At 47.3% G+C, this 18,524-nt stretch overlaps 1 protein-coding gene across 1 annotated transcript in view; it reads right to left on the bottom strand.

The window, feature by feature from the left end:
• Positions 1–296: 296 nt before the first annotated feature.
• HK2 (hexokinase 2) overlaps positions 297–18,524 on the bottom strand; it is a 62,684-nt gene continuing 44,456 nt past the window's right edge. Inside the window, exons 8-18 of the mRNA XM_077843038.1 lie at positions 16,856–17,011; positions 15,317–15,550; positions 13,796–14,100; positions 12,125–12,273; positions 11,779–11,898; positions 8,198–8,293; positions 7,650–7,749; positions 7,370–7,553; positions 5,969–6,124; positions 4,539–4,772; positions 297–2,596 (exon numbers count right to left, since the gene is read on the bottom strand). Coding sequence (XP_077699164.1) covers positions 2,452–2,596; positions 4,539–4,772; positions 5,969–6,124; positions 7,370–7,553; positions 7,650–7,749; positions 8,198–8,293; positions 11,779–11,898; positions 12,125–12,273; positions 13,796–14,100; positions 15,317–15,550; positions 16,856–17,011 — 1,879 coding nt within the window. The 3' untranslated portion in view covers positions 297–2,451. The remainder of the gene's footprint in view (positions 2,597–4,538; positions 4,773–5,968; positions 6,125–7,369; positions 7,554–7,649; positions 7,750–8,197; positions 8,294–11,778; positions 11,899–12,124; positions 12,274–13,795; positions 14,101–15,316; positions 15,551–16,855; positions 17,012–18,524) is intronic.

Genomic DNA, 18,524 nt, shown 5'->3' with positions numbered 1-18,524 from the left:
AAAAAAAAAAAGAAAGCTAGAGGCTCAAAACTGGCCTAGGAAAGGTCATCTATCTTCCAGCTTCATTGGAACCATGGTTCTGGGAAGAAAGATATCCAGGGTCAAGACCAAGTCTTGGCCACATACCTGCCAAGCAAGCACATGCAGTCAAAATCAAGATAGGCAATTATTCAGACCAGTCAGGAAGTCATAATATGCCCCACAGATGACGGTACCCTTAAAAATCCTCATGAAGCACACGTTGGCTATTTTGAAAAATGTTAAAATTTAAAAATCCTCATGAACCACACGTTGGCTATTTTGAAAAATGTTAAAATTTATTAATAGTTAACCTCACATAGTTAATTCAACTAGTTCTTTATTATACATGACAACAACTTTACTAGACTGAGTGCTCAAAGATTTGAGATTCAACACTTCCCAGTCAAAGATTGAGATTTACTGTATTTACATCAGGCAAAGCAGCATCAGCAAGGAACTGTCACCTAACCATGGGGACACAGACATTCAAAATGCATTTTCCTTTTTGGAAACCAATGACATAACTAATAGCCATACATACAGCTCTACCTTTAAAAAAAAAAAGGTGCAATTTCACAGACAGTGCCTAATTTTCAAGTTTAAAAGTTAAAATTCATCTCTACTTCTTGGGCATTCTTTAGTGATACGCAGACCCAAACATTGTTCTCAACAAGTATGATACGTGTGCAAAGTTGGGTGCTAGTGAATCCTGTCTTTTCTTCCTCATGATCCTTGATTCCTACTCAATAGTGTTCTAGGGCCATTCCCTCTTTACCATGTAGTCGCAGTATGTGGGTGTGCATAGCTTAGGGAAGACGTGGCTTTCAGATTCAGAATGAACTGCACTCCTGAAAAGTAGAGCATAGATTTTATGCCCCCCTCCCCCCACACCCACCAACAGTTTGAAATAAATACTGTATATAAAAACAGCTCAGCGTTGAGAAGCCCTTGGACAATGCTTCTTGTAAAAACATTTACAAATAAACCAATTTTGCTAGGAGGGCACAAATCTACCAAAGGTGTTGTTCCTGAGGTTTTGTTTGATTGCTTCATTGTTTGGTTTAGGTTTGCTATTAATAATAGTTAGACGGAATTTTCTTTAAATGTTTTTGGCGGCTTCCTTTATCTTCTTAGATAGCTTAAAAATACTACTGGCTGTCCTAATGACAATTCTTAAGCAGTGAGTCTGTCTGAAAGGATTCCTGTTTGCTTTGGTTAAGAGCCCATGTAATATTACCCCAGGAAGGTCTAGACAGAGCAGCTAGTTGCTGTGGTCTCTGTGATCTGTAGACTCAGCTTCCCTCACTGCCTCCTGCCTTCCACATTTCCCAGTCTGCAGGCTAAAAAGGAGCTGGGAAGGAGCTACTTGGCCATTCACTCACCCTGAAGAGGCTTCCCTTCTCTTCCTGCAGGCGAATGAGGTATTTCTAGTAACCTATCAGTATCTTCACCTTCCATCCTGTAACTACGTTCATGGACTACAGAGGCCAAGTCTGAAAAGACCCTGTGTATTTATATACAGAACAAATTGACATATAAATATATTACATACAACCAATCATTACATACAGTGTCAAAATAAAGGAGCAGATGGACTTCATGAACTAAGTAAATTTCAAACATAAATTAAAATGAAAATAGAATTGTTTCCACTTCTGCAGGAAAATTTTAAAAACAGACCAAAAAAGTCTCCCCTGCCCCAAAGGTCCATTGCTTATGGGTGACTCCAGAACCCACAAGGAGATATGACATGCTCTCCAACAGGATTATCAACTCATGGCCTTGGTTTTGCTTTCTCAGATTCAGGATGCTTTCATTCCAGGAAGAGCATTCACTGGAACCCACCAGGCTTGTAAATGAGGTTAAAAAGGGACTGCCACCTCGCCATCCATGGATTTCCCTCCATTGCTGCCTCTATGCTTCCCTCTTCCCCCCAACACCATTTCTGCCTATGGGAGAATCAGGATCAAGCTAACTTGATCTCCAGAGGGATCTCAGAGGAGAAACAATAGCAGCCCCCGCATGCTGGGCGATGCTCTTCACTTAGAAATAAATATCATGTTCAAGGTCCATGGTGAAGCAACCATATCTTTTCATTAGTGTCCCCATCCTGTAGGATGAGACAGGGACATGGAATTTGGTCAGGGGGATTACTAGAGGTTAAAATTTGTCTGAAGTTTTAAAAGAACTGGTAGGAATAGTTGTGACAAATATGAACAAGTCCTTACTTCAAAACATATTTATCTCAAGAGGCCAAGGCTTGGGGATTGAACTCAAAGTGGGTATCCACAGACAGCACACCCAGTCCCACGGGCTCCTCTCTGCCGAGGAAAAGCTGAGGGGCCTGTCTCTGACACAGGGGATGACATCTTATAATTTAAAGTGGGGGAGAGGGGGAACCAGAGGAAGTCCCTTCTGATTTCTGGGACTCTATCGCTGTCCAGCCTCGCGGATGCGGCAGGCCACGGCGGTGATGAGAGCGGCCCCCTTCCCGCTGCCGTCCTCTGACTCGAGAAAGCTCACGTCACATTTCGGAGCCAGGTCCTTCACTGTCTCATGCATGATTTTGGCAAAGCTGCAAATGTTGGGTAGAAGACACAGGAAAAAAAAAAAAGAAGCACCTTAGTCATGATTGATTTGTGTCCTCCGAGGTGAGATCCTAGAAAGTGATGCTGGAACCCCAGGAACTACTAAGATAAGCAAAAGGATGACAGCTACCATGTATGAAACACTGTGTATTGCATATCAGAAAACCAAGGCTTCGAGTGGCTAGCAACATGCCCAAATTCTATGTCACAGCAGGCAAATGGGGAGCCGAGAGCCACTGTGAGGCAACTGAGATTTTGGAAATTGTGCTTTTTTTTTTTTTTAAATTTATTTATTCATGAGAGATACAGAGAGAGAGAGAGAGAGAGAGAGGCAGAGACACAGGCAGAGGGAGAAGCAGGCTCCACACAGGGAGCCCGACCCCAGACTTGATACCAGGTCTCCAGGATCACGCCCTAGGCTGAAGGCAGCGCTAAACCACTGAGCTACCCGGTCTGCCCAGGAAATTGTGTTCTTAAAACTCATCAGTGGGAAGAAAGATTCAAGAGTCATGGGCACCTCAGGAAGGAAGACCAAGCCCCATGCATGAGATAATTTATTTCCCAGGGGTAGGGATTCACATTAGACCCACATCTAATCCAAGATGCCATTAAAGGACCAGGCTCGGGGTTGTTGCCTGCACATTGTGGTGATCACAGCCTTTCAGTGTGGGACTAGGGAAAGAGATAGTCACCACTTTCCCCAACCGAGCAAGGGCAGGAAGCCCTCATCATCTACGAAACAAGTCTCAGTGCCAGTGCCTTAACTTCTATGTCCCTCTCAGCTCTCAATTCAGACCAAGATTCCCACTTATGAGACATTAATCATTAATGGACTTGGAACTTCAAGATTCTCTTTTTACTTTGTAGCCCTGGGCAAATCTCTCAACTCCTTGGAACAGTCATGGTGAGAGCCGCCAACATTTCAAAAGAGGAGTCTCTTTATCTTCACTCTGTCCCACCTACTGTCCAGACTAGGATGTATCAGCTCTATTCTTCTTAACTTTGAGCTGAGAAGCTTCTAGGGGAAAGGGATTGGGGTACTTCCCGACTTCAAAATGATTTATCCAAAACATATGCAAATAAGTGAAGAAGGGACAGGAACAATGGTTGATGAGAGGAGAGAAGAAGAGAGCTGGAGAGACAGGGAAAAGTATTGAAAGAAAAGGGAATTCAACACTTTCACTCTGGTGGGAGTTCGAGGGACATGTTTCCTATGAAAGAGTCAGACAGTAGGTAGATACACTTGCAGCTTTGTGAGCAACCACTCTGCCATTATAGAGTGAAAGCAACCAGAGGCAACACTTATGTCACGTGTGGGCACAGCTGCATTCCAATAAAACTTTATTTATAAAAACAGTCGTGGCTGCAGTCGGCCAGCCCCCACTCCAGACTGCAGAAAATACCTCACTCCAGGGTTCCAGCATCCGTTTCCTAGAATGTTCACAGGAGCACTGTTTGTAGCAGACAAAAATCTAGAAATAACCCAATATCAACTAGCAGTACAAGAAACTATAGTAGACTCATTCAAAGGTATGCTACCCAGCCCTGAAAATTAATGACCTATACCCACATACTTCAGTGTGGATGCATCTCAAAATTATAAATGCTGTGTAGGAAAAGCCAGTCATGAAAGGAGAGATGTAGAGAGAGAGATACATGGCAGAGGAAGCAAGGGACTAAGTCACCAGAGTACCTTCCCCTGGCAGAGGGACAGGGGTGTAACCCTGAGTCCTCCAAGCTGGGTGGTAAAACACAAGCCTACTTCTGGTTATTAACCTTTAAACTAAAGTGTATGTGTTATAGACACGCATTTTAGATGCTGGGTGGTTTGCTAGAAAATAAAAAAGGGGGAGAAAGAGAAGGGAATGCAAGGAAAGAAGAGATGGGGAAAGAAAAGACAGACGGGGCGAGTGGAGGTCAGGCACTCACTGAGGATGGAGCTTGTAGAGGGTCCCATCCACGCCCACTGTCACTTTGAGGGTGTCCAGCCCACGGTTTTCTCGTATTTTGTCCACCACGGCGGCCATGCCTGCACCACAGAGCTGGGCTGCCCGCCGTGCCACCACAGTGCACACCTCTTTGACAATGATGCTGTCGTCACAGGTGCTCTCGAGCCCCAGGTGGTGCAGGATGGCACGGACCTGCAGCAGGGCCAGGCAGTCACTGTGGAGTGGGGGTGGAGGGAGACAGCAAGGGGTCAGTCACATACACCAGGGGCCTGGCCAGGCGGCAGCCCCCAAAACACAGCTCCTATGTTTGAAGCAGTCTAGGAACCCGTGCCCATCCCACTGGGCCACACAGAGCCCCTCCTAAGTGTGACAGGAGCACAAAGAAACAGCTCCTATGTCCACTTGGCCTGGGCAAGGCAGGGCACTGCTACCATACAACTGGTACTTAAGAAAAAAACAGGAAATTCACTGTCTAGTTTTGCACTCATTTGGAAAGAATAAAGACAGTGATAATGCCTGTGGTTGGCCTTTTCGGCTGCAAAGCTCTCTCATACCCATTTCGTTTTTGTTCACGGGTCAACAGGACCAGCATAGACCTCTGTTCTATCTCCACTCCCCCACCCGGGGTGGTCTGATAGTTACTCATGTGCTCTTTATGAAATAAATGTAAATCAAATTTTAAGAAGAAAATGAATTTATTCTATCAAGGGAACTGTTTTAGAACTCCAGAATCAGCTTCCTGCACACAAACGGACATGCAAACTCAAACATATTCTTTTTATTCACTGATACAGATGCCCTAGCCGCCACCCCCCCCCCCACCCTCCGCCCCACTCAGGCTGGTCATCCAGTTCCTGGTTTTCCATACACCTGAGAGTAATGCACAGCATTAATTTTTAAAGGGCTCTGAAATTCACTGTTCTCATTTGGAACAGGCTTTGCTGCCGTTAGACTGGAAGAGGGAGGTACTGCTTTAATGAGCTGCCACATGGCCTGATTTCTGATTGCCTGACGTGCCAACCTTCACTCAATCCTGCTCGTCTTATCGCCATGGCAGCAGTTAAGAAGCGCCCTCCTGCCAGGCGCAAGTGCTTTAATAGACTATATCCTCTGTGTGTTCCAATTTATATCGTAGAAGCAAGTTTCTTCCTAACTTAGATGGTTGACCTAAAACCCAACGATATTACTTTGCATGGGCTCCTGTCAGTTCAGCAGGATTTTCCATGCTTAAAATGCCAACTATCCATAAGTTACTTTAAATAAACAGTATAGATATGAATGTCTCTGCTACCAAACTGACCAGTAGATAAGCCATGCCCTAATCTTACTTGAGCTATGGAAATCCTTTCAGCTTGTCTGTCCATGAGAGGGAGAACACAGTCCCACCCTACCCCGGGCCCAAATTCTCACCTCTCAATCTGAGACAGAAACTTGGTTTCAAAGATTCCTCTTGTCTTGAGCCGCTCAGAGATGCGGCCACGGAAGAGCAGCCCACGCTTGGTGAAATCGATGAGGATGTTCCGGACAATCTCACCCAGGTACATTCCACTGATCATTTTCTCGAATCTGCAATGCAGGTGATGTTCATGGAGGTTACATAGGAAGGTGAGATGCCCAGAGAGTTAGCAAGTAGAGGGCATGCAGATTCCCACCAAGGAAGGAAGTCCCACTTGATTCACTTGGGCAGGATTCCTGGTATCCATACACACTGACCCACAGCCTTCTTGAAACTGACAACAGCACCTGCCTGAGGCCCATGGGGTTCCCTGGGATCATCCCCATCTCCTGGGCTCAGCACCTTCCAATGCTTCCTCCCAGCTCCTTGAGCAGGAAAACATACCCAAAGCCCTCCTCCAAGAAAAGGGCAGGATGCTGAGTCTTAATCGTGAACTTCCCGAGGTATTCTGTCTGCATGCTCTTTCCAAACCATGACATCACGATCACCCAAGTAACTAGAGCCAACTGGAGATTCCCTGTCTTGTCCACTGGAATTGAATGGGACTACTCAATGGCTTGAGGATCTTCTGGCCCTGCATAGTGCTTTTTAAAAAGTTGAGACCCCCAGTTTCAACCAAGATCCCCATCACCACTCCATCTTGTCTCACCCTTTGTTTCATTAATGACACCTGTCTGGCCCCTATAAGCATTTTAGTCTGTGACCTCTACTTTCAACAAAAGTATATTCTGCAGAACTATGGCCCTTGATTAATCCAGTTAGGAAACACTATACACACCTTCCCAGTGGGAAGTGTGCTGGATCTTATACTATCATCCCACAGCTCAGATCCCCTCTCTGCCAGGCTGGGGCTGGCCCTTGTCCAGTCCTGACAATACAGAGAGCTACATACCGCATGGATGGAGGAGGAGGAAGAGACACAGTCCTGTCTGCTTCCTGTGCCTCTCTCTGCCACACCAGCTTCTTTATCCTACTTCAGCAGATGGCTGTTTTCCCTCACCATCCCAGACCTAGGTTTTAACCCCCTCTCTCCTGTTCTCACAGGCAGGGGTGGGGAGGCTGCTTCTAGCATTTCCTTGTTCTGTGTTCCTCAGTGTCCCCCTTTCATGTCTTTTTGTCCCTCTAAAACCTATGTGATCAATTCCCTATAGGAAATGCTCCTCCCAACTGAGCTTTGAAAGTGTCACAGTCCAGCAAGGAGAACTTTCCAGATATATTTGACAAGAAACTTTCTAAGAAAACTTCCTCTCTTGGGAATGAGTGTCCTGGGATTTGCTGCTGTAGACGATCTGATCACTTGTGGCCATAGTTTCAGGGTACCCATACCAGGACCCACATGCACCAGGGGTGCCTACCTCTGTTTGCCGGGGTTAAGGGAGAGCTCATCCACAGCCACATCAAACTCTGTGCGGATGTCGTCAAGGCATCCATTGTCCCCGAAGGCCCCCCATTCCATGTTGACACACATCCGACCCTCTTCCCCCTCCACCAGCTCCACGTTCCGCATCTCCTCCATGTAGCAGGCATTGCTGCCCGTGCCTGCCAAACACAGACACATCAGCATCTCGTTCAATACCATCCTCCCCTCACCCGAGGCTGGGGGTCACCGCCCAGGAATGACAGCCGGGTCCTTACCAACAATGAGGCCGACTTCACAGTGAGGGTCTTCATAGCCACAGGTCATCATAGTCCCAACTGTGTCGTTCACCACAGCAACCACGTCCAGGTCAAACTCCTGACAGGGTAAAAGCAGATCCCCAGTCCACACCAATGAACCACATTTTCCTTCAGACACTTGTGCAAGGGAGATTCCTATGTATATGAAGTGTATTTTATACAGCACAGCTGATTCTCTTTTCATTCAGGTCTCTACTCAAATGTCACCTCCTCAGAGACCTCCCCTGTTTGTGCTATTTGAGGGTGCCCTTCCCTAGCCCACTCACCCTGTCCTCACCCAACTTCATTTTTCTTTCACAGCCCTATAGCACCTGACATAGGCTCATGGGTTTGTTTACAGCACAAGAGTTTGTTGTGCTCACTGCTGAATCCCCAGTGCCAAGAACAGGGTGGGCTTGACACATGGGGGACTCTCAGTCATCACTGAAGAATCACATTAATTCTTCCCCGAACCCACTGCCCCCTTTCGGCACTCAGGTCACTACCGTAGGCCATGCCTCCCCCACCTCTCGCCGGTGGATGGCTTCCTTCAGCAGAGTGACCACATCCTCTCCCTCGCAGCCTGATGCCTTGAAGCCTTTAGTCCACTTGAGGAGGATGCTCTAAAAATCAAGAGCACAGATGAGGGTGTCAGAAGAGGGTTCCTGTGTGATTCCTACAGCCTGGCCAGGCTTCCTACTCCCACCCTCCCCAGGACATACGGGGCCCCTTTCATAACCAACCATCTCTCCTACACATGACTGAGCACCTACTATGCATGCGTTCTATCATTTAATCCTCACAGCAAACTGGTGAAATGGTTATCGTTACCAGGCCCATTTTCTTGGTACCTGCAGCTCTGGAGTAACCCTGCCCAGGGCCAGAAGCTTGAAGGGAGAGGAGCAGGACCCCCAGCCTCACCGACTGCATGGGCCCCAAAACACCACACAAGCACTCCTGCCAGGGAGCGAAGTTCTATTACATGTGTTTCTTCACTGGTAAATGCAGTTTGCTCTGTCCTGTTCTATATTTACATCAGAAGTCAGAGTCTGTCTCTTAATTGTCAAATTCCAGTAGGGCATGAACAAGTGCCCTGACCATAGTTGGGTGACAGCTGGGCTTCATACCACCCCTATGAGGGAAGCACTCTAGGCTCCTCAGAGCACCCCCATGAGCCACTGTTTTTAATGTGGCCATCTGTCATGTCACAGGGGAACAGAGAGACATGGTGGTTTTACATGTGGGAGAACTGCTTCGTGTCTTGTCCTGACTCCCTCTTTGCAGTTGTAGCCCATCAGGAGACAAGCATTAGGGACTCCTGAGCCCCATCCTGCAAGGCCAGAATCCACACATGGGCTGTATGCTCACTATCCACCCACCAGCATGGTTCCCCAGGCCTTGCTCGGCATTTTATGGCCCAGCAAGGGATCACAAGCCACAAGTCAACCTGGATGCATCACACTGTGTTCAGATCCCAGGAGATTTGGAAAAACAAGATATAATCTAAGCCAGTGTCCTGCTTTACATACTTATATCCTAACAACTGTGTGCTCACCTCCACCTAACTGTCTTGCCTACAAATTAGCTTCACATCTCTAATGAAATTTTCTATTTGGCACTCTCAAGTTTACAGAATGACCAAATAACATTATTCCAGGTGGTCCTTAATAATGAGATGTGGAAAGGTGCCTGAAGCTGGGGAGACTTGCCCCAGGCCACCAGGTGGTCAAGGCAGCTTTAGGTCTCTGGGCCTCAGCACCTGCTGATTTTCCACTCAAAAGGATGATCTTACCAGAGCAGAACCCGGTTTACAGACAGACCAATGACAGAGAGAAGAACTCAGCTTCTACTTTATCTGCTATTAATTTTTACAATGCTAGACTATTCACGTGCTCCCTAGAGAAACTTAGAACATACAGAATGAAATCTAATACAATGATCTGGAGTCTTATAATTCAGATAGAAACAGTGAACATGTTCTTGAGCCACCTGATAAATACATAAAGATATATACATGTTGGCATGAAAAGTAAGGTGTGTCTATTTAAAAATATTTCAGTATGAAAAGCCTGGAAGCATATATACTGGAGTACTATGTTCTCATCTTCTTATGAATTATAATTTTTACAGGCTTCTATATTGTAGAGACTATCTTTTTCTTAAAAAATTTGTTAGTCTTACCATTAAGTTTTTTTTCCCATATCATTGCAATTTCTTCCAAAAAAACTAGTTACTGCTAAGAGGCAGTGCATGGCTCAGAATTTGTTAACTATTTCCCAACTGTTGAATAATTGGATTTGTTCCTAATGCTTTCATTATAACATGCAATGTTTCATTAAGTATCACAAATATTTATCTTCATGTTCCCTTCGGTAAACTGATGCAAATGGAGAAGGCTTTGAAAACCCAATGCATCGACACTGAGAACCATAATGTTTCGAGACAAAGAAATGAGAAATGCTGGGGAGAGGGAATCAGAGGAAGGTGGTCAAAGGTACAAGCTTCCAGTGATAAGGGAAATGCTCAGGATGGAATGAACAGAGCAAACACTGCTATACAGCATATTTGAAAATTGTGAAAGAGTAGATCCTAAGAATTCTCATTACAAGGAAAAAAACTTTTTTAGCTCTTTTTCTTGTTTTTTATCTATATGAGATGACAGATTTTTTTTTGAGAGAGAGATGACAGATGTTAACTAAACTTACTGTGATGATCATTTCACAAAAGATGTAAGTTAAATCATCGTGCTGTTATCCTTAAACTTACATGGTGTTCATGTTACCATCTCAATAAAACTGGCAAAACAGAAAAGCAAAGAGTAACACTGCCCTATTAACACCGGACAAATGGTGAGACAGATGTTGGGAAATATTGGATTAGGCAAGGGTTTTGATTGTAGGACATCCCAAAACCTCCACTAGACTGGCGCATATGATGAATTTAACTCAGAGGGGAGTAGGAGGAAGCACTTACGAAACTCAGCTGAGCAACATCAAGGCTGCTATTCCAGGATCCTGTGGCAAATGCTGGCCTCTCTTCCCCACTGAACCAAGCTCCCTGTACCTGAGATGTTTCCCACTTCTGTGCTCTCCTCCACACTGCCAGGCCTGTCTGCCCTTCTTTCCCATCCACTCATTCTTCACACTTGGATGACGATCCAAGTCTTCTTCCCAGGTATGCGCTTAGGTTAAAGTCATACTGTGCAGCCTCCGGGCTCCTGTACCTGATGGGTGCCCTGTTCCCAACAGCAGCTCAGGCCTTCCTGAGCTTGCTCACTTTACATCAGCACAGTCTGTGTGTGAGCCCCTAAAGCAGGAACCATGCCTTGTGTACCCTGGCCACTTTGTCCACTGCATACGGTCCATTCGTAAACAGGCAGGTAAGCATCTAGAGAACCAACTGACACAGAGAGACAACTGCTTGGGCAATAGTATCCTAACAACCAATACGCTGACTGTCAACCCACAACAAACCCAGGCCTGGTACTCAGCTCTCTTACATTCCCAATACACCATGTCCAGAATATCTGAGCACACCAGCTCTTCATTCACGGAAGGCAAGTTGAAAAGGAATGAAAAGGGAAGCAAGGACAAGAACTAGGGCATCTAAACAACAGGAGATGAATGAAAATGTCCCACAGGAGCTGGTGGGTACCATTGAGAACAGGGGCTCAGATACAGGAAATCAGAATTCAAATCTTAGCTTGGCCACTCTTAAGCCTTCTGATCTGGTGCAAGATACTTGACATCTCTTTTGTTTTCCTTTCTGCAAAATGGGCATATAAACACCTACCTTATATAACTGCTGTGAGGGTTAAATGAGATAACACATAGGAGGAAGCCTAGCGCAGTGCTTGGCATAAAGTGCTGCAAAAATGTTCACTGTTGTTTATATTTTGATTAGCATCATCGTCATCATCCCAACCATCGTGACCTACTTAACCTCCACTAGCTCCAACTGAACCATTCCTTTCAACAGGCCCCTTGTCACCTCTGCTTACTCATGCCCTTCTTCCCTCCTTTCAACTCAACTTTCTCCCCTGCTACAAACTCTGGCTGGGGTAGATCAACAAAGCCCACAGGCAAGCCCTCTGAGAAGACTCCATTACCTCATCCAGGCTGTTCTGCTGGCAGGGGAAGGAGAAGGTGAAACCCAGAGGCAGGGACACGCCTTTCATGCCCATGTACTCAAGGAAGTCGGCGATGCACTGGACAATATGGTCAAAGAGCTGCGGGGAAAAGTCAGGCTCTGAGGAAGAGGCCCTGCCCACGAGCTCGGGAGGTTCCACTCAAGAGAAATGCAAGCTCGGGCACAAACCTGAGTGAAGACCAGGCCAGGGCCCCAGCCCACCTAGCCCTCCTTGGGACATTGGGTGAGCAGAGAAAGCATTGCCCTCCTGGGCGAGAAGCAGGTATCTACTGGGGTCCCCTCCCAGAGGTGCCACCTTGCCTCACCTCATCCCCAGTGCCATGCATGACCTCCTGCGGGATAGAGTAGATCTTGTTGTGCATCTCCACGCCGCGTCGCTTTCCATTCTTCACACGCACCAGCAGGACCCGGAAATTGGTACCTCCAAGGTCCAAGGCCAGGAAGTCACCTTTCTCTAAAAAAGAAACCCAGGAAGATGATGTGCTGCAGCAGCGCCATGTCACCACTGCAGAGTGACAGTCGCAAGCACTTTCCCCTAACAGGCACCTCCTCTGTGTGCCTCAATGGACTGTGTGCTCCATTTAACAGGAAAGAAAATAAGATCCTCGGGACCAGGGCCTTGCTGTCTCCTTACTGGTCCTCAAATGAGTTCAGATGGCCCCAGAAGCCACAAGGAGGTCTGCGGGACTCTAAAAATTGTGATACATGATACAGTACACTCAGAAAATCTAGGGGCACCTGGGTGGCTCAGTCGATTAAGCGTCTGCCTTTGGCTCATGATACCAGGGTCCTAGGATGGAGCCCCACAGTGTCGGGCTCCCTACTCAGGGAGGAGCCTGCTTCTCCTTCCTCCTCTGCCCTTTTCCCTGCTCATGCTCCCTTACATGTGCTGTCTCTCTGTCAAATAAATAAACAAAATCTATTTAAAAAAGAATTCTAAACATGTCATTCATGCTCAAAGGCCACCTTATCCTATCTTCTAGAATAGAGAAGAAATAACAGAGTTCAACTTTTTAAGGGAAATCTTTTTACATGAAAAAACCCTCCTTTGTTGGGCAATCCTAATGTGCTACGTGCCTCAGAAACACCCTTCATACAACCCTCAGGCAGCCCTGAGGAGGACACATGGCTTTTCCCCCTGGTGGAGGAGGCAGACCTGGCTGAGCTAGGTTGAGTCACTCACTCAAGCCCACAGGCCAGAAGCCGGAAGAGAAGGGACCAAGGCCCAGTCCCTACCTCTGGCACCCGTACCAATGTGTGACACTGGCCTGCTCAATGTTAGTTTTCTCTGAATTGGGAAAAGATCACCATGTCTCAATTTGCAAGATCCAGACCATGGGTCAGCAATCTTGGTCTATAAAGGGTTGGGCAGTAAACATTTTAAGTCTTGTGAGTCACAATCCCTGCTGCAACCATACAACTCTGTCACAGTAGTGCAAAGCAGCCATAAACAAACAATACGTAGACAATTGGGCATGCTGTGTATTGGTAAGACTTTATTTAAAAAATTAAGTAGTGGGCCAGACTTAGCTCATGGGCCTTAGGTTTGCCAACACCTGACCTAGGGCTTATAAGAACTGAACCTTAAACCAAAATTCCTGGGTTTGAATCCCAGCTCTACCATTTTCCAGCTGTGTGATCTTGGGCAGGTCTCTTAATTTCTCTGTGCCTCAGTTTTATGCCATACGTCTTAGTTTGTTAACAAAATTAATTACTAATCTCTGTTAACAGTTAAAGATTAAATGCTTACAGAAGTGCTTGACACATAGCAGGCATTCAATAAGTATTTATTATTATTATTAAATTTAGAGGAATGCCTTGGTTGAACTTACTAAACACTAGAATCTCCTAGTACCGTAGTTGAAGAAACATGTTCTGGTCCAAATAGCCAATGCTAAAGCTAAGGGAGTGCCTGGGGCCTGAACATCACAACAAAGACCCGCCACAGTGAGCTGGGTAGCAGCTGCACCGCATACCTGTGCCATCAGGGGTGGCGCACACGTAAGTAGGCAGCATCTTGACGGGGGCAATGGCATGAGTCTCCTTGCTCAGACCTCGCCCCATTTCTACATTCATCCTCCTCTTGACCTCCAATAGCTGCTCGCGGCTCAGCTTCAGAGACTCCAGGGTATTCTGGCGAGCTCGGTGTTGGTCAGCCAGCCGGTAGGCCACTGCCGTCACCATGGCCGCCCCCTTGCCACTGCCATCCTCGGAACGCAGGAAGCGGACGTCACAGTCGGGCACCAAGCGCCTCACGGTCTTGTGAAGACGTTTGGCGAAACTGCAGTCACCGAGACAGGGTAAGAGATGTTAGAGTCAATGGGGCAAAAGGCTGGCCGCCTCAGCCCCAAGGTCAGGAGGCACCTGCAGGAAGCAGATGAATGGACTCTCCCTGCCCTCCCAAGTTGGCAGTCAACACTATTAAAGCTCACATATTCATCCATGACCACCCTGGCTGGGGGAAGGGAAAAGGATCATTGTCAGAAGGCACTCCCCCCTGCACAGGGTCACATTAAGAACTCCCCTTCCCACAGGCCACAGCTCTTCCACCCCATACATGGGCATCGGAATCAGGGGACTCTGACACCAATGATGATTTGGGCTTCGGTGCTCATTTCATTAGATGCTGCCGGGGAAAGACCCAAAACAGAAAGAGGAGAAGCGCTTTTCTGGACTTTGGTCTCTATGGCCAATTCATAACAACAATCCCAAAGGTGCCTGAACAGCTCAAGACAGCAGGTGTGTTCAGCAAGAAATTCTCGGGTGGTAGCTGCTCTAAGCCCTGGTCTCCAGGGCCTTGCTGTTCCAGGTATGGTCTGTGAGCAGCACACCAGGGGCCGAGACACAGTGTCAAGGGCTGGACCCTTCTGAATCAGAATCTGTCTCTTAACAAGATTCCCCAGGTGATTCATGTGCACTTTCAAGTTTTGGAAGCAATGGATTAGAAGACCAATTCAGTTAACAAAGGCATGCTGCACTGGCACTCGTATCTGATGAAAATGAGATAAGTGAGTACCATAGAGAGAGCAGCCAGGACCCAAATGAAATTTGATTATTTTGATACTTGGGACTGAAGGGATCAAATGTGGAGGGGAAGTGCCAGATTATTCAATGCCCAGGTCGGCCAGACAGACTGAGCTCGGGTGTCCTCTGGCACACCACCTGAATGGACCCTCCAGAAACATGAAAGTCAAGGAAACAAGTGCAAAGAAACCCAACTCCTCAACAAGAGGGTGGTAGACAGAGTCCCATGGCCAGGAGAGCCTTGAGTGCAACTCTAGTCATTGGGAACCCTCAGGAATCACCTCCAAGCCTGCCAAGGAGGACATGCTCCCAATCCCCACATGCCCAGCTGGGAGCTTATTCTACAGAGCCCCTCAACTCCATGGTCCATCACCACCCCAGGATGCAATATGGAGTTGACTGTGGAGTCACTAGGGTCCTCTTTCAGGCCTGTCAGGGGCCCCGTCACTGTGGATTCCAGCACACTGACTCACTGTGGGTGCTTCTTGTAGACGGAGCCATCAACCCCAATGGTGGAGCGCAGCCGCTCCTCGCCCTTGTTCTCCTTGATGCGCCGCAGCACGGCTGCCAGGGTGGCTGCACACAGGCTGGCTGAGCGTGTAGACACAATCTGGCAGACTCGGTGAGTAGCCACGCAGTCCTCCTGTGTCGGGTCTATGCCCAGCCGCACCAGCACCTCACGGGCCTTCCGGATGCCATCCTTTTCCCTGGGAAGGAGGACAGTGTGTGAGCACATGGCCAACCCACTGTGGCCAGTGGGAGGGCGGGCTGCAGGCCGACAAGGAAGCCGCTCAGCGCCAGCAAACACCATCTCCCAACAAACACCGCCTTCAGGGCTCTGCCCATCAACGGAAAGGCAGAACAAAGGGGAAACACAACAGAGCCAATGTGAGGCTCCTCTCTCAGACACACACACTCATACATTCACACACACATACACAGTGCTCAAGTGCTTCTTTTTCCCAATGGGAAAACCAGTATTTTTTATGCACATACTATGTAAGGACAAGGCTCTGCTCTTATGGCTTCACACACCAAGTTTTGTGTGTGCGTGTGTGTGTGTGTGTGAGAGAGAGAGAAACAGAGAGAGACAGAGAGAGGAAGGGGGTGGGGAGAGAACATGCTATGTTTTTCTATCTAGGGGTAGAAGGAACAGTGTCCCTGCCACCAACCACCCAGCTGCAGAGCTCATTTTCTATGAAGCAGTCAGCTCATTGCCTTTCACAACAGAGCAGGCACTGCTTTAACCTGTGCTAGAGACTGTGCTAGTGTCTGCTGCCATGAACTTACCAGTATTCTCAGGGGAACTAAGTGCTCTCACAAGCATGCATTATTCCGTCCCCTTAGCGTTTAACAAGCAAGCACAATTCCCTCAAGAGTTTCCACTTGAGGTCACTGGAACTGTTTCACTGTTCCCTCTAGCACCCAAATCCCTTCCTCTCCACATCTGGTCCCTGAAACAACAGGCTCCTCAAGCGACAAGTGAAAGTCTCAAGAACAGGAAACTGAGCCCAAGTCTTTGAATACTGTTAACTGAAAAACAAGATTCAGGCCATCCTCACTCAACCATGCCACTGTGTGAAATGCCGGCTTCTGCTATACCTATTGGAACTAAATGGGTAAATCTTAGGGCCATCCAAAGACCTATTCTTCTGTTATAAAGCAGGACAGAGCCCTTTTGGAGACTCACCAACAGAGAAAGAAATGTCAGAGCTTCAGGAGAAGAGAAGGAAAGTAGATACATGAGTCATCAAGGGCCCACTGGGAGCCTCTGGCATTAAGCCAAGCCCCAGTCCCACCCATGTAGCACCAGGAGCCACCTGGGTAATGGACAAGGGTACAGACAGTCTGAAAAGTTAAGTCAAGCCACATGCCTGCCAAGGACCACATTGCACAAGACCTTCTTGCTGTCCAAATCTGAAGGGTCAACACCCAGCCCCCCTTTTTCATTCCCTAAGGGCCTGTCCACTCTTCTGGAGACCCAGCGAACAAAGAGGGACTTGGAAGCTTACCCTTCGATATCTGAAACGTCTTTGGTCTCAAACTGGCCAGTAGCAAGGAGCCCTGGGCTGAGCTTCCCCCCGAAAAGTAGCTCTTCCTTGGCCATCTTCACCAAGATAAGCCTCACCAGTTCTCCCATGTACATCCCACTGATCATCTTCTCAAATCTGCAGGGATACAGACCAAACAATAAATAACAGTCCTTGCTCTCAATGAACTCACAACTTCCCTATGAAGGCAACATGCACACACGTGAGGTTGATGCACAATTGTTAACTTGTGTGGCACTGCTGGGACTCAGATGTTCAGGGAGGTGACAGCTCAGGGGAGGCTACAGGATCGGAGCATCTGGGCCATCTCTGCAGGCAGGTGGGGCTTTGAACTATGGAGGGAAAGGGCCGTTAGCAGCCAAACAATATCCAGGGGATTTGGAACATTGTAGAACAGCCTGAATTTTAGGTTAAGTAACTTATGTGTAGGGTATTGACTTAATTTTTTTTCTCTAGCAAGGAAATACTTTTTAAAAATGAAACCTTATGTAGAACCTCAATAGTTATACACAAGAGAAAAAAAAGGTCAATATGATCAAATTAGCGGCACAGACCCAGCAACATCTCACACTGCCCTCCCCTTGCAAGGTCATTTGTGGATTCCTAGAAAACAGTACAAACAACCCGGGGCAGGATTAGGTCAGATTAGAACATCAGATGGTCGTGGGAATCTGGGAGTGGGAAATGTTGGAAGTTTCTGAGCAGGCAGGTGACAAGATAAAGGCATGTTTTAGAAAGACAGAGGGCTGCCCCCAAGCTGAGAGCTAATCAGCTAATTAATTTTTTCAACACTAGGTGATGCTGTTTTCTTTAGAAGCCAGGCTTTCAGGCTCAAACTGTGTGATAGGAGAAACTGAACCTTCTTCAGCATTCTCTGTGGCAGCAAAGAATGCCCTTTCTTGGTATCTAAGGATCTGGGGTCTGGAGAGGAGGCCCCCAGGGCCAGCAGATGCTACCTAGGCAGGGCTTCAGCGAAGAAACCCAGAGCGAGGGTGTTAAGGGGTTACGACATCATCTGGTACAATCCACAGGAGGAAGCCGGGCCCTCAGGAAGTGACCCAGGGCCAGGTGTGGCAGAACTGGAACTAAGTGCAGAGCTGACAAAACTGCTTGAGCCGAGGGTGCACTTACAATGTCCAAGCCCTAGCACAGGCACGCTGTGCGGGAGGCAGCCTGGCTTTTACAGGCAGGAATTCGTGTATCTGCCTCTGCACCTTCTCCAAGTAGCTAGGTCTGTAGAAGATAGGGAATGGGTCCAGTGGGACTCTGAGGTGTGGGTGATTTATAAAAGCTTTTATCTCAGCTTTTTAAAAACACTTTCTTCCCGGCAACATTTAGGAAAATATTTATTTAGAAATACATAAAGAGTGGGGAAAAGTTCCTACTGGAGACCAATGATGACTTCGGGGCTACCATGGCTGACACTTTGGTCTATGTCCTCCCAGACTTTTTGATTTATCTAAGCCTGGGCCAATGGTGTGTTGTCAAGGCAGGGTTGGCAATTGTCTTCAGACACTTTAACAGGCATATGGCTCCTCTGAATGGCTTGGGTGTGCCTCATTCTTGGAGGCAGACATTGAGTGAGTGACTTTTCAACCCATAGATTTTCACCAGCCATGGCAGACATAGC

Source organism: Canis aureus, chromosome 12, assembly GCF_053574225.1.
Source record: "Canis aureus isolate CA01 chromosome 12, VMU_Caureus_v.1.0, whole genome shotgun sequence".
Taxonomy (NCBI): domain Eukaryota; kingdom Metazoa; phylum Chordata; class Mammalia; order Carnivora; family Canidae; genus Canis; species Canis aureus.
This window is presented reverse-complemented; position numbering and strand designations above follow the sequence as displayed.